This window comes from Protopterus annectens, chromosome 10.part0 (genome assembly GCF_019279795.1).
Source record: "Protopterus annectens isolate FY-2018-M chromosome 10.part0, PAN1.0, whole genome shotgun sequence".
In the NCBI taxonomy this organism is placed as follows: Eukaryota; Metazoa; Chordata; order Ceratodontiformes; family Protopteridae; genus Protopterus; species Protopterus annectens.
The window spans coordinates 1243759069-1243786407 of NC_056744.1; the positions used below are offsets into that span (position 1 = coordinate 1243759069).

The 27339-nt window shown below is 43.5% G+C and overlaps 1 protein-coding gene across 1 annotated transcript in view; it reads right to left on the reverse strand.

Annotated features, from left to right (window-relative positions):
* The window catches only part of COP1 (COP1 E3 ubiquitin ligase), a 1660397-nt gene that overhangs the window by 967675 nt on the left and 665383 nt on the right, over positions 1 to 27339 (reverse strand). The window contains exon 13 of the mRNA XM_044085965.1: positions 1330 to 1438. Within this exon, the coding sequence (XP_043941900.1) occupies positions 1330 to 1438 (109 nt within the window). The remainder of the gene's footprint in view (positions 1 to 1329; positions 1439 to 27339) is intronic.

A 27339-nucleotide genomic window follows, 5' to 3' on the forward strand; every position in this document is an offset into this window, starting at 1 on the left:
AAAACAGTAGTACGAGGCATTGTGGGTAAGGGAGGAGCTTGAGAGTTGGATCCAGAGTCTGGAAGGAAAGTGGGAGAGTTGGATCCAATTCACATTCGTTGAGGAAAGAATGAAAATGACATCATCATATCTTTATGCTAAGTACATAAAGTTTGAATCTTGCATGGTCCATTTCACAACCTTCAACCCCTGGATTTAATTACTGTAAAAGCCAAGCTCATTTTTGCCCTCTTAACCTCCTTTTTATAATTAGTAAGATACAATTTAAATTTGGCTCAATATTTCCAAGAAGTGGGAAATGGCTGTATATGGATCTGTGAACTGGAATAAAGGTCAAAATTCATTAATGTACTTCAAAAATTAGAAATATTACTTAACTTGCAAAGTGAATTCCAAGTTAATTAGTCAGTGTAGCAGGAATATGTGCTAAGTGATGGATTATACCTCTACACTATGTACTAGTTGACAAAGTACCAGCCACTTAGAATATACCAAAACAATAAGGGCATATAATCCAAGAACAACACAATAAGCACTTAGAGAACCAACTTATTACCATTTTTAACATACATTTCTATGACAAAAATGAGTACTAACATTATTCAGAAACTAAAAAGGCTGCGGTAGCTTGAATTGTACCACTGTATCCTGCACTTCTGTAATTCAAGTAAAAACTTGCTTATGAACCAGCTCCACTGGCACACTGGAATAAAATCCTTACTACGGCCTAGTCACAGGTTGACTAATGGCTTCGGCTTCTGTTGGAGCCAGTCAATAATGACAAGGATTAAGCATTCTTGACTCCCTTATGGTGGTAGTGGTGGGGGGTCTTTGTCTGCAGCAAAAACCTCAGTGAGAGATCACAAAGAGGTGACTATGTACATGGCATGGCCAAATGATCATCTCACCTGACATGAAGGTACAGCACTCATCACAAAGGCCTAATGCATGCCAACCATTTGGACATGAGCAGGCATGAAGGGAATTACAACTTAAAAAAATGGAAAAACCCAATGGCTGTCTTAGTAAAGGCTCCTCTCAGTCAGCTGATGGTCCAGTATGTGGAGTAAATGAGCCAAATGCCACCTGCCTGAGAAGGGAAATGATGGTTGGCAGGTAACTGGGACAACAAGCAAAAAACAAACTACCTATGGGTTACGGGTAACTTGAGGTTTAACACTTCTTTATTACAGCCTAAGCTGTAATGCTCAAATGCTAATACCACCACTACCGATGCTAAAACCTGTCTGAAACAAATACATTTTAGCATTTTGTCTGTTTTAACAGGGACCAAACATAAAACTTTTAAGAAATAATTTTAGGAATTACCTGGTAAACCTTTGACCTTTGTCCTGTAAATCCATCCCACAGTATCACAGTACCTTCATAGTCGCTGCTGGCCAACAGGTTCTTGTGATAACTACTCCAGCTGATACAGCTTAAAAACAACCATTAATGATTAAATAAAACATTGCAAAAATGTAGACAAGGTGCACAGAAAAACAAACATTCAACATGACAATGAATGAAGTATAAATTTATTAATTTGCTTTTTACTAGTAAGTGAATCAGTCAAATCAGTTTCCTATACTTGCATTCACTAACAACATGACCTGGGGTTCTCGATTTTGGCTATTGCAAAACCACGTCACTAGCATGAACATTGATAAATATGAGAAAAGGTGCCATAAAAAAGTACAGTTGCGTACACCTACCATAAATGTAGATGTTCGAGTATATTCACTGTTGCAGTTGCAGGTAGCTCTCAGTCAGCCCGAACACCAGTCTTGGGATTTCTGCGTCAGATGCTGTCACCTCTTCCATGACGTCAGGGGTATAAAACATGCAGCTGACGCCATTACATCAGTTTTTCTACCCCCAGATGTCAGGAGTCCCCAAAAGAGGAAGTTATTACATGGTGTGGAACACCTCTAGTAAAAAGTAAATACCCCTGTCATAAAAGATGGCCATAAAGAGGAGAGGTAGAAAGGACAGAGAAAGCCAGGGGGCTGGAGAGAGGGAAAACAGGACTGCAACAGTAAATACACTCTAACATCTACATTTATGGTAAGTGTACACAACTGTACTACGTTCTTCGTGTTTCACTGTTGCAGTCATCACACTTGGGTTGATTCCCAAAGCTGAGGAAGGGTGGAGGCAGTCAAGAAGTGTTAGGGCTGGCTAGCAGGTCTTGTAAGACTGCTGTAGCAAATCCAGCTCTGGATTTATAAAAAATAGTTAAGGAGTAATGCTTGGTGAAAGTGTGTACAGAACTCCAGGTTGCAGTTTCCAGGATGTCCCTGGTAGGGACTCCCCTGAGAAATGCTGTAGAGGTTGAAGTAGCTCTAGTGGAATGAGTTCTGATCCCCTGAGGGGTAGGTTTTCCATGGTGCTTGTAGCAGAAATGGATGCAGTGTGCTATCCATTTGGAAATGGCTTGCTTTGAAATGGCCTTGCCCTCTGCCCCTGTAGCAAAGCCGACTAGCAGCTGGACATATTTTCTGAAAGGCTTAGTCCTGTCAAGGTAGAACCTGAGCTGTCTGTGCACATCCAAGGAGTGCAGGATCCTTTCCCCTTTATTCTGAGAATTAGGGAAAAAGGTTGGAAATGGATGGATTGGTTTAAAGCCACACTGGATACCATCTTGGGCATAAAGGATGGGTTAGTCCTGAGGGAAATCCTGTCAGCATGGAAAATAATGAAAGGCTCCACCGCCATTAGTGCCTGTAACTCAGACACTCTTCTTGCTGAAGTAATAGGTAGAAGTAAGGCTGTTTTTCCAAGAGAGGAATTTTAACTCTGCTGAAGCAAAAGGTTCAAAAGGGGGAAGTGTGAGCTTCTCCAGTGCAAAGTTAAGTTCCCAGGCCGGGGTGGGAGCTCTCCTAGGGGGCCTTAAATTGTTAGCTCCTCTCAGGAACTGTTTGATGAGAGAGTGAGAAAAGAGAGGTGGCTCAGTATTATAATGAGCGGATATGGCAGAGGCATGAATCTTAATGGACGAGAAGGATAGGCCTCTGTGGAACAGCTCTGCTAGGTAATCAAGGATTTGAGGTAAGGTGGGCACAGCTGTGTCATTTCCTTGAGACTGACACCAAGAACAATATCTTCTCCACTTTTCAGCATAAGACTTCCTAGTACTTGGCCTTCTGGCCTCAAGGATGACATCCAGCACCTGTTTACTGAGGGATGCTGGTGGTGTATTCAGGGGATAAGCCAGGCTGCAAGATTTAGAGTTTGCAGCTGTGGATGCAAAATCTGTCCTTCCTGCTGACACAGCAGGGACGGTGTCTGATGTAGGTGCCAGGGTGGCACTGCTGCCAGACTGCATAGGAGTGGGTACCAGTGTTGGCGTGGCCAGTCTGGTGCAATAAGGATTGCCTTTGGCCTGTCCTGTTTGATCTTGAGTAGTACTTTTGAGAGGAGGGGCAGAGAAGGAAAGGCATAAATTGACAGGTCTTCCCATGTAAAGGATAAGGCATCCACCTTCCAGGCTCTGCTGTGAGGGTCTTGGTGCAAATTTTGCTCAATGGGTGGTTTTGGAGGGAGGAAAAATGGTCCACCTCTGGTGTTCCCCACCTCTGGGTTAGAAGTTTGAATGAGTTGGGTTCCAGTTTCCACTCGTGATGGTCCAGTAGATTTCTGCTCAAGTCATCTGCCAGTGAATTTTGCTTGCCTGGCAGGAATTGAGCTTGTAGGTGCACTTGGTTGCTCAAGGCTGTGTTCCACAAGGCCATGGATAACCTGCAGAGTGGGTAAGAATGAGTTCCCCTCTGCTTGTTTATGTACCACATAATTGTGGTGGTGTCTGTCTATCAGGAGCTGTCCTGGAAGGATAAGGTATTTGAAGGCTGTCAATGCATTCTGTACAGCTAGCATCTCTTTTTGATTGATATGCAGGGGGAATTTGCTCTGGGTTCCATTTGCCTGCCATGTGAGCCCCTCATGTATAGTCTGATGTGTCCGTTGTCAGGGTTTGGGTAGTGAGGGGTTGAGTGAAAGGAAGTCCCTTGTTGTGGTTGCATGCCTCTGCCCAAAACTCTGCCCTTAGACAAGGTATGATGGGAATCACTGTTTCCAGGTCCTAAGAACGTTGACAACAGAGCCTTTTTAAGTACCACTGAAGTTTCCTCATATGCAGTCTTGCATATGGAATTAGCAGAATGCATGAGGCCATGAACCCTAGGGCTTGCAGTATTTTCCTTGCAGATAGCCGGGTTTTGGTGGCCATTAGTTTGAAATAGTTTGTCAAATGGACCTGCTTTTCTTAAGTGAGGAATGCCATCTGGGAAGTTGTATTCAAGCTTGCTCCCAGGAATACAATTTGTTGGCTGGGCACCAGTTGCGATTTCTTTTCGTTGATGGTGTATCCCAGTGAAGCTAGAAGTCTTTTTACAAATGCCAAGTGCTGAAGTAGCAATTCCTGACTGTCCGCCTGAATTAGGCAATTATCCAAGTATGAGTAAATTTGAATATTTCACTGCCTGCAGTATTCAATGGCTGGAGCCAGGCACTTTGTGAATACTCTGGGTGCAGTAGATAAGCCATAGGGAAGTGTAGGGAACTGAAAGTGCATAGAAGCCTGCCCTTAACCGTAGCCATTTCCTGCAAAACTCCCTTATGGGGATGTGCAGATAAGCTTCTTTTAAGTCTAGGGTGACTAACCAGGCATCCTTAACTAGCATAGGAAGAAGCTGTTGCAGTGTAAGCATTTTGAATTTTGGGACCACCAGAAAAATGTTGAGAAGTGATAGATCCAGGATAGGTCACAAAAAGCTCTCTTTTCTGGGCACCAGGAGCAGTCTGGAGAAAAAAACCCTGTCCCCCTTTGTTCTACTGGAACAGATTGAATAGCCCTGATATGGAGAAGGGAAAGTGCTTTTGATCCTCTGCCCACTGGTTTGGATGAAGTTCTGGCAACCCGCTTGGGGTTTGCAGTGAGTGGAAGTAGAAACTCTATCCCTGGGATACAATGTTTAGAACCCATTGGTCCTGAGTAATGGACATCCAGTTTTTTGCATGAAGGGCAAGTTTTCCTCCTAGGGGTGCAAGTACTTGGGCACGGCTGGGAAGGATAATTGGAAAATCATTGTGAACTTTTTCCAAAAGGGCGTGGCTTACCACTCCCTGCTTTTGAGGTGGGAACACTCCATTGTTTAGATCTCTGCATACCCACAGAGACTGTAGTCTTGGTGATCCGTTTCCCCTGGGTTTGGACTGAGAAGGCCTGGGTGGGACTGGAAAGGACCAGTTTTTTGAAGGTCAATGCCTACTGAATCTACGTGGCTGCACCTGTAAGAAATCTTTGACAGTTTGCATAGATTTAGCTTTTTCTTCCATCTTTTTAAGAACTTCTGCTTTTGTGCCAAACAAACGATCCTGATTTAATGAAGCATCTAGTAATTTTGCTTTGACATGGTCTGGCAAGACTTGTTCCTTCAGCCAAGCATGCCTTCTCAGTACAGACCCAGTGACAGCAGCCCTGCAAGATGTTTCCAAGGCATCAAACCCACACTGCAAAGTAAGTTTACTAACTTGGTTTGCAGAATGCATTTACTCTTGTAAATCTTTATTTTCTGCACAATCTGGAAGTAACATCATTTTTTGTTTAATTAGTTACATAATATGTTGCTGGTACTGCAACATGTGAAACTGGCAATTCACAGCCATGATGGCAAGAGCTGCAGAGGTGTATACCTTCTTACCCCATCTGTCTAAAGCTTTAGAATCCCTGTCTGAAGGGGTAGGGTTTTTGGCTATAGTAGCCTTAATGCCTTTAGGTCCCTGGGAAATGGTCACTGGATCCGCAGTAGGATTCTTATAGACAAATTTGAGAGAGTCAGGCACTCTAATACCCGTCAGGTTTTCTAGGAGCTGGTGGTAAGGTGTCAGGAGTAAGACTGGGTTCCATGAAGACATCATGTACAAAATCCAGAACAGGGGTATAGCTAGAGGCTTATGCTGAGGCAAATCTAAAAATTCCCCGAGTCTCTTTTTGGACTGAGGTTAGTCCTGGCATTCCCAGCGGAAATGCTCTCTTAAGGTGTGCAAGGTTTCACCAAAAGAAAAATCCTATGGAGGGGAGGCAGAGGGAATGGATTCCTCTGCATCTGAATCCTCATAGGTAGATAAGGGTATGTCCTGGTAATCAGAAGGGCCAGAGACATCGGACTCCTGGTCTGTAGAATCAGAAGGACATTCAATTCTTTGTCTTTTAGCAGGGGAAGGCTGGCTTCCCCTAATTAAAGTAATAAGGTCTTCAGCCATTCTAAGCATTTGTTTTTTTTGGCATGGGAGCTTGCGCATGCACTTTGGACATCAGTTTTTCTAGTGTGAACTCTGGGCCTGAGAAACTTGGTAGTTTTAGTTAAAAATGAAGTTGCCGGTTTAATATGAATATCGGTAGGTCGGAATACACCCTCAGATGCTGGTGCCTGCACAGTGGCTCCGGACCCATCCAAGGTAGAGACATTCACAGGTTTCATAGTCGAAGATGCATCTCGTTGCATACCGGACTCCGAATGGGTCTCAGCAGAGGCCTGCGAATCTGTAGAAGGAGGCATCAGGGGCTAACAAAGTGTCTCACTGAGTACGGCACACTGGCGACTAGGTTAACGGAAGCGTTGTCGGCAGTTTTTGACCTATGCGGTCTGTCTTAGTGCTTTTTTGGAAGATCAGCAGTCGGATGGCTTACCGAAGCCATTTTGAAATACGGAGAACGAGAACAAAAGAATTTAGCTACAAAAATAGCCCGACGAATGGTTCGGGCATTAAACAAGGCACAAAACCGACGAGGGACGTCATGGTCTGGGCCTAAACAGTTGACGCAGTAAGAATGAAAATCTCTGTGAAGTATTTGCTTTCCACAGGCGAGACAATTGTTAACTTTTTCTGACATCAGTTAGAGCAAAAAAAAAGAATCCACAACGGGGTACTTAGCTTTAGAAGACTTCAGGTCTAAAACTCGAAAAATGAAAATTTCAGGTAGTGGCCGACCGGCACTTGCGAACTGCTTCTGCTTCAAGCTCCTTCTTGGCAACAAAGACTGATGTAATGATATCAGCTGCATGTTTTATACCCCTGACAACCTGACGTCATGGAAGAGGTGATAGCATCTGACGCAGAAATCCAAAAACTCTGGTATTCGGTCTGACTGAGGGCTACCTGCAGGCATATAACCCAAGTGTGATAACTGCAACAGTGAAACAAGAAGAACATCTACCTACCATTACATCACCAAGTTTTCACCCACCAGTTTGAATTAAAGAGTTAAACTGATGAAATGAAAGCAGAACCAAATCATGTTTTAACAGCAGGTTGGAAAAGGGAAGTCATAACTCATCAGCCAATTCTGTTTTAAGATAAGGTAAAAAAAAAAAAAAAAAAAAAAGGTCAATAGTTAGATTATAAGGACAGAAAGAGAAACAGAATCTTTACACCCAAAAGACACTTCTGACACCCCACATGCCAGGTGTTACTTACTCCCTAGCCCCAGTCTGAGACTGAACAAAGTTAACACACTACTGATCCCAATTCCCAATCCTAGAAGAGAAAAGTTCTTAACATTTAAGCTCTGCTACTTACAAGGAGTGAAAATATAGGATGGACTCTCTCCATTAGTGGTTCAGCCCAGCAAACATTTAGCACGCATAACGTACGAATTATGTATGAATGTAAAAACTCAGCAGTACTAGAAGTAGTACTTATAATGAGGCCCAGGGATCAAGTACAAAGCAGAAAGCGGTAAGTGTTTAGTGACTATAATGCTGCACCAATACAGAACTGTATCAAGCCCTGTTTTGACCATGAGTCCATCATTTATGCCAGAGGGAATTGGGAGCACACAGAATCTCCTAAACTTATTAAGCAAAGGCTGCATCTCTTTTTCTAACCTGTCTTTCAGCTCCAATGTTGGGAGAAGTGTGCATGTTTGGGGGGGGGGGGGGTCAAATGGGAATGCAGGCTAAAAAAAAAAAAACAATCGAAAAAAAAATGTATACAGAAAATGCCAGAATGTTTCATTTTTCATTACTGATACGCAAGGAATTACTTAGATTATTCCTAACAAATAGATAATTATAAGTGCTAAAAGGCAAGATATCTAAACAGACCTAAATTTTTTATAGATCTTAACAATAAATGCTGCTAATAAATCACATCTATGTTAAATATCAAAGACTTTCCTTAACCTTTATGACTTAAAGCTCAAGAATAATACACCTACTTTGATATTTCACTTGTTACAAAAATTAAGTACACCCAACTGTTAATAGGCTTTGTAAACAAAATTAATCTCAAAGAAGTCAAAAAGATTCCCTATCCAAATTGTGAGACAAAGAAATGTAACTCCCGAGACTGTAAAATAAATGACTCAAACTAAAAACTATTACGAAACTCTATTACATTTTTAAAAAATTATGGCAGAGGGTTGTGCTTTTCCCACAACCTCTGCTTTAAATTTAGGTCCCATCTGCTTGAGTTGGTCGTAGTTCAGATGGATGTAAGATTCCACTATAATCCATAAATAGATAAATTCATACACACATATACTAACTCAGAGATCACTTGTGATTTGTAATAAGAGGAATACTCTTGGGGAATGGCAAGTTAATACTTTGTAACAGATTAACATTAAAGTTCCACTATTCCAGTTACTGCAGTTAAGGTGCTCAAAATTTTAGAATGTCTTTCGGCTTTTCCCAGTTAGGGGTTGCCACAGCAGCTCTCCAGTCCGCAGATTGATTGGCAGTGAGGTTTTTATGGTGCCCAGGGCCCAACCTTCACAGAAGGCACACCCACACACTCAAGTACCTACCTGCATGTCTTTAAAGTTCACGCAGCCACACGGAGGACATGCAGACTCTGCACAGAAGGCACTCCAGCCGAGAATTGAACCTGAGAACCTCTTGCTGTGAGGTGACAATGCTAAATGATGCACAACCGCGGCCTAATAAATACTCAGTTAAAAATCCTTGAACAGAAGTAGAATTTTAGATTAACATTATTAACAAACCTAGGGCCATTTATACTCAGTTTAAAAGTAGCTTCTTCCAAATTAACACTGTTGTTCAATGTTTAAGAAATGTATCATTTTCAGTTAAACTCAATTAACCTTACTAGAATGTCTGAAATGGGGGTAATTTTGATCTAAGTAAAATTACTGCAACAAGAATTTTACACCCAAGATAAAATTGCATAGGAGGCAAAAAAAAAAAAAAAAAAAACTACGCCGAAACTTCACAAAATAACATGAGAAGCTGAAAACAAATCCTTGTGGTGGAATCACAAGATCAGCAAATTATACAACAGAAAAAAAATCAACTTAGTATTCACAAATGCCACTAACCCCAAACCAAGTATGGGTCAACAGAAGCTTAAAAATTCATTAGCTCATTTAAATCTAGTATAACCATCATTAGCTCATTTAAATCCAAATAAGAAATGAATGTTATATTAAAAACTGAAGGTAACCATCAAGACAACTACACCAGAAAATCCAATGGGAAAAATCAAGAGCAGAGTACCACCACCCACCCAACCACAGGATATAGCTAATGAATGACTTGACGATTTCTACCCTGACATGAAAACACCCAAGGACAAATATGACAAAAATAAAAGGGCTAGTATAGTTCTATGAGAACTTTACCGTAACAGTAGATGTCCTACTGATCATGGTTTTAATATTCTAAAGAATAGGTTTTCACGTCTGATGTACAGCCAGGGTACCAATGTCTAAACCTTCCCTGAACTATACAGTTGACAGATAACCTCAGCTCGTGAGAGTAGGGGTACATAAGTGGATGTACGAGTGTAAATCCTCAGACCATCTCCAAGCCACCAGCCAGAAGACAACGCAGAAGGAATCAGTCAGCTAGGAGGAGCATAGCAGGAGAACAGGGACCCTTAGGTCTGTCAGACAGGGCAGCAGAGTAATAGAAGAATGGAAAATGGCAAAAAGGGGAGAAGGAGGGTGGTAAGGAATACTGCAGCAGTGGATCTGCAGGACATCTGCTGTCATGTTAAAAAACTGTACTATGTCATGACTGGCATCACTGTTGCAGTATTCCAAGCAGATGATTCACAAAGCTTAAGGAACAGAAAGGAGGATGCCCGAGAATGGTGAGAACTGTCCAAGAGGTCAGGAAGGACTGAACTAGTAAAAGCTGGTGCGAACCTGAAAAATGCATCAATTGTGTTGTGTTTAGTGAAAATGTGCACGTAAGACCAAGTAAAAGGTTCCAGAATGGTTCTGGAATCTATCCCTTTGCAGGAAGGTCCAGAAAAGGCTATTGCTCTAATAGAATGAGCCACTGGGAAAGAGGGCAATGATTTGCCATGGTGAGTGTAATAAAAAGGAAACAGACAAAGAAATCCAGCTTGCAATACTTTGTTTGGATACTGGCTTGCCTAGCTTACAGTCCCATAGGGGAGAGAGAGAGAGAGTTGGTCTGCCTTGCAAATAAGACTTGGTCTTGTCCAAACAGAATCTTAGTTATCTGTGCACATCTAGGGAGTGAAGAAGTATTTCACTCCTGTTCCTTGGACTAAGGGAAAAAAGTGGGCAGACTGAAGGCCTTGTTGAGGGACATTTCATTTACCACTTTAGGCATGAAAGATGGTTTGACCCTTAGGGACACACAGTACTTAAGGAAAAGATGGAGAAGCCATGGGTGCCTACCAGAAGAAAGAGCTACCAATAAAATGGTTTTCCAGGTGCAGAATTTGAGAGTAGAGGATGTGACTGGCTCAAAGGGAGGCATAGTACATTTTTCCAGCACAAAGCTGAGATTCCAGGCGTAGGGGTTTACACAGATTTTCTCATAGCATTTACTTGTAGCACTCCTCTTAAAAAATTAGTAGACCTCAAAGCCTCCCGGGGTGGGAGGATGACATAATGGTTAAGGTGTTTACCTTAAAGACACAAGGTGCAGGGTTTGATTCTCACATGGGGTAACTGGCTAGGCTTCAAATGGTCCAAAATGGCAGTTAGCCTAGTACTAATCTATGAACCTATGAACCTATATCTTTGGACATAACAGGCAGACTGAGGGAAACACCTCCTGGCTAACCAGCATAGCTGGCCAATAGGTGAAGAGAGTAAGAAATGCCAGACAATAACTCATATAAATACTATAAAACCAGTGGTGGCTGGGTCTTAAAATGATCCTGGTTCTTGTCATAGCATCAAGTAGAAAATCTTTTCCACTCAACCAATTATGACTTTCCAGTAGTAGGCTTCACAGAAAGTGGGTGCCTAAAAAAAATTAAAATGCTATCATCCAGGCAATGAGCTGAAAAAATTGAAGGCTGAGTTATACTACACAACCCTTGATCGGTATGAGTATATCCATCCTATGAGGAAACTACGTTAATTTGAGAAGGGAGAACCATTGCTGTCTGGCAAAAAGTGAGTTACCAGTATTGGCTTTGACGAATCATTCTGAATCTGCAGAAGAATCTTGGTTACCATAGGAAAACATATGGTAACATTTCTGCCCATGGGAAAGAGAAGACATCTGCCTTCCAGGCCCTGGTGCAAGGAGTCCTGGAGTGTGAATGGAGGCAAACAGAGCTATGTGAAGCATTCCCCACTGTTGGAGTAATTCCTAAAGACCCCTGGGTGCAATCTCCATTCTTGGGGGGGGGGATCTGTCCTGCCCATGCACAGCTGGTCTTCTATAACATTCTGCTCTGTCCAAATGTAAATAGCCTAGAGGGTCAGATTATGCTGAGTTGTTAGCTACCAGGCTGCCACAGCTAGTCTGCAAAGGGGTTAGGATCTGCTTCTACCCTCTTTGTTAATGCACTACATCACTGCAATGCTCTGTGATTATTTTTATTTTATTTTACAATTGTTAACCGGGAAAGTCCGACTGGATATAGGTCTATTTTCAACGGAGGCCCAAAAAGAAAAGCTCCAGACACACATACATACAGAGAAACTTTACAATTATAGACTTTTATACAAGAACACACATACATATTCCAGATTTGCCAGAATACATACAGAAAAACGTCACAATTATTAACTTTTATAAAAGAACACATTATTTTTTAGTAGTACATAGCTGTGCAAGTTATCATATCATTCAGTAGTACATTCCAATAGATAAGAGACATGTAATCAATCTTCTAAAACAGCTGATGTATCAGAGTTATGATAATGAACGTTTCCACATGGAGCCAAGGTTTTCAGTGATGCATAGTAATTGAGAAGGGGGTTAGTCAGGGTTTGTACAGGGGCATAACCAATGCATTTTTACAAGTTTTTTAAGAGATATTTTAAATTGACTTAAGGAGGGGACTGCAGTAAGTTCAGCAGGAAGTAAGTTCTCCAGGTTTTGCCAAAAAAGTTGGTAATTAATGACTCACCAGCTACGTTGTTGGATTTAACAGTATGTACTAGCATTCTGTTGGAAGAGCGGAATGTTTTTAGGGCACTGTATGGGGTGATAACATTTTTAAGTATAGGAGTGCATTCTGATTGGTAGAGAACTTTGTGAGCAACTATTAATTGGTTATACTGAAGTTGGCAGGGTAATTCTAGCCAGCCTAGCGATTCAAGTTTAAGACAGTGATGTGTTCTATATGCTGAACCTGCAGCAAATCTGACAATGTTATTATAGCAGCCAGTGAGTTTATACTGAGGTCAGACTTACTTAGGTTTGTGAAAATAGGAGAGGCATAAAGAAGGGTTGACAGCAAATGTTTATGAGCAACCACAGTCTAAAAGTTGGGGTTAGGAATGGTTTAATCTTATATAAAGAGCAGAGTTTCTTATTGACTGTTTTAATAGTTCTGTCGATGTGAGCATCAAACTTAACATTATTGTCTATTATTACACCTAACAGTTTAGTACTTGGTTCTGGGAAAATTATGGTGCCATTGTTAGATTTTATGGTAAAAGATGGCAAGGAGACCTTACGAGTGGGGGTGAAGAGTAACAGCTTTGTTTCACTTGGATTTAGTAGGAGACGCCAATCAGTAAGTCAGTTCTCTACTTTGTTAAAGTTGTTTTGGGATAAAGTCTGTAAGTCTGTCGGGGAGGTAGCAGAAAGTACAGCTGTGTACACCTACCATAAATGTAGATGTTCGAGTGTATTCACTGTTTACAGTCATCACATTTGGGTTATCCTGCCAGGGGTAGCCCTCAGTCAGCCTGAATAACAGAGGCTTAGTAGTTCTGTGCCGGTTGCTGTCCTCCAGGACTGACATCAGGTCATCAGTGGTATAAAATCAAGCAGCTGACGCCATGACATCAGTTTTTCTTGCCCTAACTGTCAGGAGCCCCCAAATAGGGAGCTAGGTTATGGTGGAAGAACACCAGCAGTATAAAGTAAATACCAAAAAATCCCTGTAAGGAGATAAGAAGAGAAAGAGAGAGAGACAAAGAGGCTTGAGGGAGGGAAACCAGGACTGCAACAATGAATACACTTGAACATCTACATTTATGGTAAGTGCACACAACTGTACTATGTACTTTGTGTTACACTGTTGCAGTCATCACATTTGGGTTGATTCCTAAAGCTGAAGAAAAGGGTGGAGGCAGTCAAGAAGACTGTGGGCTGGCTAGGATGCCCTGCAAGACTGCTGTGACAAAGTCTGCCCTGAATTTAGGAAGATATGCGGGTGGTAATGCTTGGTGATGGTATGAACAGATGTCCATCTTGCAGCCTCCAGTATGACCCTGGTGGGGACCCCTCTGACAAAGGCTGCAGAGGTGGAGGTTGCTCTGGTGGAATGTGTCCTGACCCCCTTTGGGGGTGGTTTTCCATGCTGTCTGTAGCAGAAATGGATGCAGTGTGCTATCCATTTGGAGATTGTTTGTTTGGATATGGCCTTGCCCTCTGCTCCTGCTGCAAAGCAATTGATCAGTTTTTCTGAAAGATTTAGTCCTGTCCAGATAGAATCTAAGCTGTCTGTGCACATCTAGAGAGTGCAGAATCCTTTCCCCCCTTGTTTTGTAGGTTAGGGAAAAAGTGGGCAAATGTATGGATTGGTTGACAGCCACACTGGACACCACTTTAGGCATGAAAGATGGGTTAGTCTTGAGTGAGAGACTGTCAGCATGGAAAATGATGAAGGGCTCTACAGCCATGAGTGCTTGTAGCTCTGATATCCTTCTAGCTGAAGTGATGGCCAGAAGCAAGGCTGTTTTCCAAGTGAGAAATGTTAACTCTGCTGAAGCTGCAGGTTCAAAAGGGGGGTAGGGTGAGCTTTTCCAACACAAAGTTAAGGTCCCAAGCCTGGGTAGGAGCTCTTTTGGGTGGCCTTAAGTTGTTAGCCCCTCTTAGGAACTGTTTGATGAGTGGGTGTGAGAAGAGAGGAGGCTCTGTGCTGTAATGAGCAGAGATGTCAGAGGCGTGGATTTTAATAGAAGAGAAGGATAGATCCCTGTGTAGTAGGTCTGCCAGGTAATCCAGGATGAGAGGTAGGAAGGGCAGTGCCGTTCTGGCTCCCTTAGCCTGGTTCCAGGTGCAAAACCTTTTCCACTTGTCAGCACAAGATTTCCTAGTGCTGGGCAGTCTGGCCTCACGTTTAACATCTAGGACTTGTTTGCTTAGGCTGGCAGATCGATGGGTGGTCAGGCAATAAGCCAGGCTGCCAGGTTGAGGGTCTGCAATTGGGGATGCATGAATTCTCCATTCCCCTGGGTCAGGAGTGTTGGGATCTGAGGTAGGTGCCATGGTGGCAAGGGTGACAGGCTGCGCAGCAGTAGGTACCAGTGCTGGCATGGCCAGTCTGGGGCAGTCAGGATTGCCCTCGGTTTTTCCTCCCTTATTTTGAGAAGTACCCTTGAAATGAGTGTTAGAGGGGGAAATGCATAGACTGAGAGGTTTACACACGAACGACAGAGCATCCACTTGCCAGGCCTTGCTGTGAGGTTCCCTGGTGAAGAATTTTCTGAGTTGATGATTGGAGTGGGAGGCAAAGAGGTCGACCTTCAGGATGCACCATTTCTGGGTTACAAGGGTGAAGGTTCTGTGGTCTAGCTGCCACTTGTGTTGGGTCTAGTAGGTTTCTACTTAAGTTGTCTGCCAGAGAGTTTAGACAGCCTGGCAGGAATTGTGCTAGCAGGTGTAGTCGCATGGCTGAGGCCATGTGCCAAAGGGTCATGGCGAGCTTGCAGAGAGGATAAGAGCGAGTCCCTCCCTGCTTGTTGATATATCACATCACTGTGGCATTGTCTGTTTTGATCAGTAGAGGCCCCGGGAACATTAGGGATCTGAAAGCTGTCAGGGAGTGCTGAACAGCTAAAATCTCTTTTTGGTTGATGTGCAGATGTATTTGATTTGGGCTCCAATGGCCCTGAATGCACCTGCCGTCCAGGTGTGCGCCCCAAGCACAGTCTGATGTATCTGTGGTGAGGGTCTGGGCTGCGTGGGGTTGTGAGAAGGGAAGTCCCTTGTTGTGGTTGCAAGCTGCTGCCCACCAAAGAAAATCTTTCCTTAGACAAGGTATCATTGGTATGAGAGTTTCCAGGTCTTGAGAGTGTTAACACCAAAGGCTTTTTAGGTACTGCAGTCTGGCATATGGAATGAGTAGGATGCAGGAAGCCATGAACCCTAGAGCTTTGTAAGATTTTCCTTGCAGTTAACTGGGTTTTGGTGGCTAGTTGAGAGAAGTAACCTGTCAGATAGGCTTGTTTTTCTGGAGTAAGGAATGCCATCTGGGATACTGTGTCCAGGCTTGCTCCCAGGAATAAATTTTTTTGTGTGGGGACTAGTTTTGATTTCTTTTCATTGATAGTATACCCCAGGGAGGTCAGTAGGTCCTGTACAAAAGTCAGGTGCTGTAACAGCTTTTCCTGACTGTCTGCCTGAATCAGGCAATCGCCCAAGTATGGGTAAATTTGAATATTTCTTCGCCTGCAAAAAGCAACGGCGGGAGCCAGGCATTTTGTGAAAACTCTGGGAGCAATGGATAAGCCAAAGGGAAGTGCAGATAACTGAAAGTGCATAGATCCTGCCCTGAAATGTAGGTATTTCCTGCATGATTCCCTGATTGGGATGTGTATGTAGGCCTCTTTTAAGTCTAGGGTAGCTAACCAAGCATCCTTGGAAAGCATTGACAGAAGCTGCTGGAGGGTGAGCATTTTGAATTTTGGTATCACCAGAAAGGTGTTTAGAATGGATAGATCGAGGACGGGGCACCATGTGCCCTCTTTTTTGGGTACCAGGAAGAGTATGAAGTAGAAACCATGGCCTATCTGTTCTGCAGGAACATGCTGTATTGCCCTCAAGGAGAGCATGGAAAGGACTTGCTTTTTGGCCTCTGCCCACTGGTTTGGAGGAAGATCTGGGAATCCTTTTGGGGTTGGCATAGTGTGGAAATAAAATCTGCATCCCTGGGACACTCTGTTGAGGACCCATCGGTCATTGGTAATAGTGGCCCAGTTACTTGCATGGAGGGAGAGTTTTCCTCCTAGGGGTACAAGCAGGTGGGCAGAGATAAGAGGTGGAGGTGTAAAGTCATTGTGAGTTCTTACCATAAGGTAGTGGGGCTTGGCACTCCCTGATTTTGAAGAGAAGGAACTTCATTGCATAGATCTCTGCATTTCCTGGGGCTGCTGTCTGCGGGGGGGAGGGGGTCTGCTTCCCCTGGGTCTGGGCTGAGCTGGCCAGAAGGGGGCAGGAAAGGACCAGTGCTTGGAAGGGCAATGCCTGCTGAACCTCAGAGGCTGGACCTGTAAGAAGTCTTTAACTGTCTGCATAGATTTTGCTTTTTCTTCCATCTTTTTTTAAGAAATCATCTACCTTGGTGCCAAATAAGTTGTCTTTGTTCAATGGTGCGTCCAATCATTTGGATTTGACATGGTCTGGCAAGGTCTGTTCCTTATGCCAAGCATGTCTTCTACGGACAGAACCAGTGACTGCTGCCCTGCAAGATGCTTCTAGAGCATCAAAGCCACATTGCAAGGTGTGCTTAGTTACTTGACTTGCAGAATGCATTAGCTCTTGTAATTCTTTATTTTCTGCACAAGCAGGAAAGGAAGAAATTTTTTGTTTGAGGAGTTCTATGGTATGCTGCTATTTCAGCATGTGGAACTGACAATTTAATGCTCTAATAGCAAGAGTAGCAGAGGTGTATACTTTTTTACCCAATCTGTCTAAAGTTCAGGAATCCCTATCTGAGGGGGTGGGATTCTTAGCTGAAGTTGCTTTAATTCCTTTCAGGTTCTTGACAGATGACCTCTGGATCAACAGTAGGATTTTTGAAATGAAATTTGAGAGCGTCAGAGACTCTGTAATACCTGTCAGATTTCCTGGGAGCAGGAGGAAGGATGTCAGGAGTCAAACTGGATTCCATAAAAACATCATCCACAACAGGAGGAATGGCCAAAGGTCTGTGCTGTGGTAAATCTAAGAAATATCAGAGTCTCTTTTTTGGCTGAGGACAGTCTTGACATTCCCATTGGAAATGCTCCCTTACAGTATGAAGAGTTTCCCCAAATGGAAAATCCTCGGGTGGAGAGCCAGAAGGAATGGAGTCCTCTGCATCAGAATCCTCATAAGCAGAGAGGGGCTGCATGTCTTCATATTCAGATGAATCAGAGTCATGGGACTCCTATTCAGATAAAACTGCTGGGGACAAGTGTCTTTTTCTTTTGGAAGGGTAGCCTGGCTTCCCCTAATGAGCATAACAAGGTCTTCTGCCATTTTATGCATTTGAGATTGAGGCAAGGAAGCAGGTGCCTGAGCTTTGGTCGTTGGTTTCTTGGTTGTGGTTCGTACCCTGGGCCTTAGAAACTCGGCAGTTTTAGAAAGAACTGAAGACACTAAAGAAGTCGTCAGTCTGTGTCGAGTATTGGCAGTGCGAAGTACTTCCTCAGAAGCCAGTGCCTGTTAAGCAGCTCCGAACCCATCCAAGGTGGAGACATCTGTAGGATCCTTAGTCGAAGAAGAGTCTCGCGGCATACCAGATTCCGAAAGGTCTCGGTAGCAGCCTGCGAATCCACAGAAGCAGGCATCAGGGGCTGCGAAAGTGCCTCACTGAGGACCGGAGAACTGACTACTAGCTTAGCGGAAGCATCATCGGCAGATGAGGACCTGTATGGTCTGTTTCTGTCTTTATCCTTACATTTTTTCGAAAGATCGGTAGTTGGATGGCTTACCGAAGCCATATCGGAATTTGAGGATAGAGCAAAAATATCTAGCTACAATAAGGGCCTGACGATGTATAGTTCTGCCATTGAACAAAGCACAAAAGCGACAGCGGGGGACATCGTGGTCTGGGCCTAAACAGGTGACACAGTAAGAATGGAAAATCTCAGTGTGGTATTTGCTTTCCATAGGCGAGACAACTGTTAACTTTTTCTGACATCGGTTAGTGCAAGAAAAAGGATTCCCAATGGGGTACTTAGCTTTAGAAGACTTCAACTTCAATTCAGAAACAAAAACTCAGGTAGCGGCTGACCTGCACTTGTGTGAACTGCTTCTGCTTTGGGCTCTTCGGCAAGAAAGACTGAGGTAATGGCGTCGGCTGCCTGATTTTATACCACTGACTATGTCAGTCCTGGAGCGACAACAACCGACACAGAAATACTAAGCTTCTGGTATTCGGGCCGACTGAGAGCTACTCCTGGCAGGATAGCCCAAACGTGATGACTGCAACAGTGAAACGCAAAGAACAACAGATTAGGGTAGAGTCATCCACATACTGAATACAAGTTGCATTTGGGATGACTGTATACAGATCGTTAATGAAGATGGAGAATAGCAGGGGGCCTAATATAGACCCCTGAGGGACTCCACGGGTGATATGTAATAGGGAAGATAAGTTATCATTCCATAGTAAAGCTTGTTGTCTGCCACTTTGATAGGATTGAAACCAGCGAATTGCCTGGTTTTCTATGGAGAGTGTTGTTAGTGTCCATAAGAGTAGCTGGTGGTTTACCATGTTGAACACCTTGGATAGGTCTAGAAAGAGGGCAGAGGTAAGCTTGTTATTATTATGGCTTTGATTTATTGTATGACAGAAGGAAAGAAGTACTGAGGTTGTACTACGGTATGGTCTAAATCCGTGCTGGGAGGGGAGCGCTACCGAATCCTGAAAGCCCAAAATCCTGAAAGTTCAAAATCCTGAAAACACACAGGATACCAACATTTACTATATTCCAGCACAAGTACATACAGAAACATATTACCCTTCAACTATAGGCAGGGGGGCAAGCCCTCCTGCACCACCTGCTACTTAAATATAAAGTACAGTTGTGTACACTTACCATAAATGTAGATGTCCGAGTGTACTTACTGTTGCAGTCATTACATTTGGGTAATCTGCTGGCAGGCTGCCCTCAGTCGGCCTGAATTCCAAAGTCTTGGGTCCTGCGTCAGTTGCTGTCTTCTCTTCCATGACATCAGGTCGTCAGGGGTATAAAACATGCAGCCGACGCCATTCTCTTTAGTTTTTCTTGCCCCCGATGATGTGAGGTGCCCCCAAAAAGGTAGCAATATAAATATATATATATATATATATATATATATATATATATATATATTCTGCGTGGAGACATGCGTGAATGTGCGTACCTTCGCTGAAGGTTGTGCGTCAGGGCTGGTAACTCGGCACGTAAAAATCAACTACCAATCATTAGCGGACCGGAGTTCCGCTGTGGCGACCCCTAACTGGGAAAAGCCAAAAGACACAACAACATATATATATATATACACATATACATATACATGCATCAAGATAAACTTTACCTTCATCTACAAGCAAATACACCACATAGGTTATACAAGATAGAGATGGAAAGATAAACTGTAGAATGACAGGGGGATGGCGGAAGGGTAACCTGGACTGCAACAGTGAATACACTTGAACATCTACATTTATGGTAAGTGTACACAACTGTACTATGTTCTTCTTGCTTCACTGTTGCAGTCATTACATTTGGGTAGAATCCCAAAGCTCTGGTTGGGAGGCTGGAGCTAAATAGCATTAGGTGCGGCTATAAGGCCCTGCAGCACTGCAGTAGCAAAGCCTGCCCTGGACTTCAAGGGACAATCCCAGGGATTTTTTGTTTTGATTCTGATCTTTGTTTACATTTTCAGTCTGGCTTTCTGGGCATGTCCCAACTTTGCCTGCGGGGGTTGGGGCAGGGTGCTTACAGGAACCTTCAGAGGTGTTAGGCAGATTCCCAGTTAGGGGTCGCCACAGCGGAACTCCAGTCCACTAATGATTGGCAGTGGATTTTTACGGTGCCAAGTTGCCAGCCCGGCGCCCAACCTTCAAGGAAGGCATACCCATTCATGCATGCACCTACCTTGCATGTCTTTAAACGTCACTCGACCACGGGGAGGACATGCAGACAACACACAGAAGGAGCTCCAGCCGAGAATCAAACGGGAGAACCTCTTACTGTGACGTGACAATGCTAACCACTGGATCACCGTGCTGCAATATAACCATTTCTTAATACTGTACTGTCATTATGTCTAGATAAAAACTTCTCTTTTCAATACAAGGGTTACGTTCTCACTTTGTTATAGGAAGATATTAAACATGAGGGTCCATCTGTCTTTTGACTGGATAACTGAGATTATACAACATTATATTCTATAATCAAGTGTCAATAACTGCATAAATAAATAATAAATGTACTAGAGACCATGCAGCTATGCTCTAATACACATGCAATTCCTGATCATACAAGTCGTGCTTTTCATCCTTTTGATTGTCACTCTCTGCTACAAAACAATTGTCATGTGCTTCATCAGCTTGTTAGCTTTGTCTAACACTCATTTTTTTTGGCTATGCCTAACATTTATTTATTTATTTCCAATTTGATTACCAGGGAAGTCCACTGGGCCCAGAGAGTCCATTCTCAGTGGAGGCCCAGGGAGAAAACCTCCATGAAACAGATTACAGTAAAGATAGCAGTCCAATAAAAATGAAATAAAAGTACAAGTCCAAATGTGAGTTGTCAGTGTAATAAAGTTATGAACTCTCCATATTTATTTATTAGCTATCTAGATCACTGTATATCCATTTTAAAGCCATTTGTTCTTGTTTTGGCATTATGAAAAGGACACCCTACACTATCACATGCCAACCAACAGTTTTCAGCCTCAGCTGTGTAGCCCCCCTGCATTTCTAGGGTGTCTACCACAGAGACACCTTTAAGTGATCTGTGAGTGTTACTCCAGCAAAGTGAATTACATATTGGGGTGGCTTCCTGGGACTCTGCTCCAATCAAAAGTTATTCCTAACAAAGAGAAACAGTTAGCTGTACTTTGAGATCTCTTAAATTTCAAAGTTCTGCATGTCTACTGTTGTGAGTGTCTAGATATGCTACGTGAAAAAACGTCATGTCACCCCCCTTGTACCCATACCCTCATCCATTGAATTCTTCCCTCTCTGCTGGGAAAAATCCAATACTTTGAAGACATCTCTTAAAGGTATCATCAGTTTTGCTTTATAACCCTTCTGTGTGCTCTCCAGGCACATCCACTACTAATAGGGAAGGCATCTCTGATCAGTACTAGCAAAAAATTACGATCCCTCATAAAATCCTCCAAGGCCAGCTTCGAGAGAAAAATTGCACAGGACACCAAAGACAATCATAAGGCTTTTTTCAGTTATGTTAGAAACCTGGGATGCAACTCCCAGACTTGTACTGAGTTGATTCTAAACGACAAAAAATACACCGAACCCACAGACATCGCCAGTATCCTGGCAGACAGGTTCAGTGCAAACTTCTCCACCCCCTCCCCCCCAAAAGAGCAAGTATCTATCCCGGCAGAGGGCTGCCTCCCAAACATCTCTGATGCTTAGGTGAAGGCTGCCCTCTCCAAAGCAAAAACCACTGCTTCCATGGGACCAGATGGCGTCCCAGGTTGCGTCCTACATTAACTCCAAGAGGAACTAATCCCTCAAATAAAACAGCTATACAATCTCAGCCTCACTACAGGATATGTGCCCACAGAATGGCGTACAGCAACAGTGGTCCCACTCCACAAAGGTGGAGCCTCTACGGACCCTGGAAACTATCGCCCCATAAGCCTGACTAGCTTAGTCTGCAAGGCTATGGAGAGGATCATCATGGAGCTCATAAACAAAGACATTGGGGACCTACAGACACTAGATCCTACCCAGTTCGGCTTTGTCAAGGGCAGATCCTGCCTTTTGAACCTGGTTGACTTCTTCGAAACAGTCACCAAAGCCATAGATGAAGGGAAGGTAGTCCACACAGCCTATCTGGACCTTGCAAAGGCATTTGACACAATACCCCACTCGGGCATCATAGATAAGCTATCCAGCTTAAATATAACCCCCTATGTCACAAGATGGGTCGCAAACTGGCTCAAAGACAGAACCCACAGAGTGAGAGTTGCTGGAGACATGTCAGACTCGAAACCGGTCACAAGTGGCGTCCCACAGGGTTCTGTCCCGGGACCACTCTTGTTTGGTATATACTTTTCCGAGGTACAGGCAAACGTGGGAGGACTATGGCTCACCAAGTTCGCAGACGACTGCAAACTGGGTGCCATAATCAACTCTCCAGCTGACACAAACATCCTTCAAAAAGGTCTCACAGAGACAGATAACTGGTGCCAGCTCCATGGTTTAAAGCTAAATGCCAACAAATGTATAGTCATACTCTTTGGCAAAAACAATGTGCCCACAAATTACCACATAGGCGGAAACCCATTAAGTACAGAGAAAGTTATTAGGGACCTGGGGACCCAAGTTGATAGCAATCTCTCCTTTGAAAACCACTTTCTACATAGCCCACCTCATCACGAAGGGTTTCACATCTAGATCAAGAGAGGTAATCGTGCCCCTTTATTCATCCCTCATCAGGCCCATCATAGAATACAATGCCCCTTTTGGGATGTACCTTACCCGACACCTGCAGCAATTAGAAAGACCCCAAAAGTATCTCACCAAGAGGATCAAGGGTCTCAAACAGATGCCATATGCTGCTCGGTTAAAAAACACTCCAGCTCTACTCAGTTGCATACCGCCTACTTCGAGGCGATCTATGCCTGACATACAAAGCTATGTCAAATCCAGAATTAATGGAGATGCTCCACCTCAGTAAATCTAAATCCCTTAGAGCCACACGCTCGAGGGACTTGAACCTCAGCACAGAAATAAATAGAACTTGCTGGAGGGACAGGTTCATAACCCAGCGGCTACCTTCGCTCTGGAATAGAGTTCCAGTTCATGTGAGGCAGAGCACCTCACTGAATCTCTTCAAGAAGAATCTCGATAGGTGGATGGGGGATCGTAGGTTTGTCCCAGGGATTACTCCCGTGTCACTATTAGACAGAGGCACAGTAAACTAAACCTTAAAAAGGGCACAGTATACTCAAATCAAGTGGTGGCGTAAGCCATACAGAATCGGGCTAGGCTTATAATTGCCCCAGGGCAGATAACCTAGTATGAACCTATGTAATGGCAGTCAGTTCACTACCCACGGCACTTGGGTTAATTTCCCATTAATGGCACTGCAGTACAGCACAAGAGAGCTATACACTCCTGAATTTGTCACCCTTCACATGATATGTTAAACTGAGGTCCCATTTGCCAAAGAGGTGTTAGCTCAGACGGATGCAAGGATCTTGTGTGTTTGTTGAAAATAGCAGTGGAAATACAATGCTCAGCTGCAGTAACTACACCGTTTTAGAATGTATATAGTTTGAACTATGTTTCGACTTTCTGTATGAGTGGTGGTAAAATCTGTACATTAACATTTTCTGTTGGTGAGACCATGTATTTCTACAACATATACTGCACAAATTTGTGTACAGCAGATTTTGCTCAGCTTGTAGGTTTTATTTTCAGTTACTTCTGGGCCCAGTTTAATCAAAAGCAATAGTATATATCTATGCATGTGAATATTACATAGTGTGAAAGTTCTTAGCTTCATAGGTATGTACTGGGCTATCTGCCCGAAGGCATATATTAGGCAAGCCACGTTGTGCGGTATTCACTGCCCCTTTAGTTAGTTCCCTAGGCCCTTGATCTAGCAGCTAGTACCCTTGGCCCCTATCTAGTAGAGCTGTTGGTATGATCCCTGGTGTGAACTTTCTGTTACCCATCCACTCGTCAAGGTTCCTCTTGAAGAGTGATAGTGAGGGGCTCTGTCTTCTGTAGATCGGGACCTTCTTCCATAGCAAGGGGAGTCTTTGCGAAGGGAATCTATCCCTCCAGCATGTTCTATTCATTGTTGTGCTGACGTTTATATCCCTAGAGCGTGTAGCTTGAGTAGATTTGGTTTTGCTAAGATGGAGCATGTTCAACAGTTCTGGGTTGGACATGGTTCTGTATGTTAGACAGAGATCGCCTCTGAGAAGGCGGTATGCAACAGAGAAAAGCCTTAGTTTTTTCAATCGTGCTGCATAGGGCAACTGTTTGAGGCCAGTAATCCTCTTAGTGAGGCACCTCTGTGGTCTCTCCAGCTGCTGGAGATGTCTAGCCAGGTACATTCCAATTGGTGCATTGTACTCAATAATGGGTCTGATGAGGGAAGAGTAGAGGGGCACCACTACATCCTTAGATCTTGATGCGAACCCTTTCGTGATCAGATGGGTCACATAGAAGGATTTTCTAACCACCTTGGCAACATGGTTATCAAAGGAAAGCTGACTATCTACTTGGGTCCCTAGATCCCTTATTACTTCTTCAGATTTCAGGGGGTTACCTCCTATGTGGTAGTTCGCGGGTACTTTTTTCTAAAGGGGATTACTACGCATTTTTTAGCATTTAGCTTGAGACCATGGCTCTGACACCATGCATAAGTCTCATTAAGGCCCTTCTGGAGGATATCCATGTCGGCCGGATACTCTATTATAGCATCCAGTTTGCAGTCGTCCGCAAACTTGGTCAGCCATAGCCCTTCAGTGCTTGCCTGTACTTCTGAGAAGTATATGCCAAACAGGAGGGGCCCCAGGACAGAGCCCTGAGGCACACCACTCGTTACTGGTCTGGATTCGGACATAGATCCTGCGACGCTTACTTTGTGGGATCTGTCTGAGCCAGTTTGCGATCCATCTTGTGACGTAAGGGTTTATTCCCTACGTTGGTGAGTTTATCAATAATACCCGAATGGGGAATGGTGTCAAATGCTTTAGCAAGGTCAAGGTAAGCCGTGTGTACTTCCTTTCCCTTATCTATAGCCTGAGTAACTGTCTCAAAGAAGTCCACCAGGTTCAGGAGGCATGATCTGCCCTTGACGAATCCGAACTGTGTGGGGTCAAGTTTTTGGAGGTTCCCAATCTCTCCATTTATGAGTTCCATAATGATTCGCTCCATTGCCTTACAGATCAGACTGGTCAGGCTTATTGGTCGGTAGTTCCCAGGGACAGTTGTGGGCCCACCCTTGTGCAGTGGAACCACCGTTGCTGTGCGCCATTCTATGGGCACATATCCTGTCGAGAGGCTGAGACTGAACAGGGTATTCAGATGCGGGGTTAATTCATTTGGAGCTTGCGTATGACACAGCCCGGCACACCATCTGGTCCCATGGAGGCAGTGTTTTTAGCTTTAAATAGGGCCTTATTAACCAATGTATCAGTAATAATTGGAGTTACACAATCCCCTGGAATAGTAATAGGTCCTGCAGGTGGTGAGGGGAGGAAGAAATTTGCACTGAACCTGTTAACCAGATGTTGGCAATGTCAGTGGGGTCAGTGTATTTTGTTTCATTTTGTACTAGCTCAGAACAGACCTGAGCGTTGCCATTTAAGTTTTTGATGTAACCATAGAAGGCCTTATGGTTATCCTTGGCAACTTTCTTTTTGAAATTGGCTTTAGTTGACTTGATGAGGGCTCTCAATTTCTTACTAATGCTGATCAGGGATGATTTTTCTACTTGAGATTTGGCCTTTTTTGTTTAAGTCTCCTCCTTTTATTGTATAGTTTGCTTATGGCCGAGGTCCACCAGACTGGTTTCTTCTTGCTTGAGGAAGGAGTCTTGGTTTTATTTGGGATAGCACGGTCCATGCAATCCTGAAGATGTATATAAAGTGCCTTGGGATTCTGCATCCTGGATATCATTATCCTTCTGCAAGGGAATAGTGAAGCTTTCCACTTCTGACGCAAGTAGTTTGAAGTTTGCTTTGGAAAGGTTTTTTACGATGGTTTCTTTGACTGGGGGGAGTGGAGGGGTGAGGATGCCAGGGTTATCAGTTTGTGGTCTTATCTGACCAGAGAGGGAGTGATAATGGTACAATGGGCGCCCATATTTGTGATGAGTAAATCCAATATGTTGTCCCTTCTAGTGGGAGAACATACCAGTTGTTCAAGGGCATTTGAATTTATAAATTCTATGAACTGCTGGGCATAGGAGTTAGAACTTTGGTAGTTCGCCCAGTCTATACCAGGGTAGTTGAAATCACCCAAAATTATGTTGTTGGGTAGGACCTTTATATTTTCCAATGCCTCAAGGAATGCTGAGTGAGCATCTTGGGACATGGTGGGCGATCTATAACAGGCTACGACTTGAAATGTGGTTTTTCCTGCTGATAGTTGCACATGGATGATCTCTGGGGCATCATGCTGCGCCACTAACCTGGAGATGTGGGTATCCTTGATGAATATGGAATTGTGGTTTATAAGATTGCTACAAAAAAGAAGACCTTCCAGAATACCCCAAGGAAGCTTAGATGTTTTCGATTAGGAAGTCAAAAAAGAAGAAAGATGATGAAAAGCACCTTTAGATTGTGACAAAACTGGTTTGAGAGACTTTTTTTTGTGGACTTATAGAAATAGCCCTTTGTGTAGTTCTATTGCTTCAGTGTATACAGAGTCTTCACCAATATTTTTTTTTTCTCTTCAATAAAGATTCATTACTTTATGGAATAGTGGTCTCTGTTGCAGTATTTTACGCCAATGTGAGTATGTGTGTGTGGTAACCACCCAATTTCTACTTCTGTGCAACTGTTCTGTCTATAGTCTTTGCAACTGTCAGAAATTTTCAAGAGAGTAAATTCATGCTAACTCTAATAGGGAAAAATACAGGGATAACTCCCTTTGCCAACAGTGGTATCCACAATCCTTCATAGTGGCCCAACAGTTGTAGCAGAATTTATAAGATGTAATGAACTTTTACTCATGAAAAGTGTAATCTCAACTAAATGTTTCCTACTGAAAACCATCCACCATCACTAAATAGATCAACTTAAAAATGAAAATTGCCACTGAAGTGGTGCAGACAAATAAATCCTTAATTACAACCCAGCTGCCCTGCTCAAGTGGCATAAACGGATAAAGTCCTAACCATGGCTCAGCTCACCTGTGTTTGATTAGTGGCTTGGGTGACAGAGAGCAGTAGGGAGGGATGAAAATGCCCATCCTTGGAGGGAGGGTGCTCACTGATGATGCTTC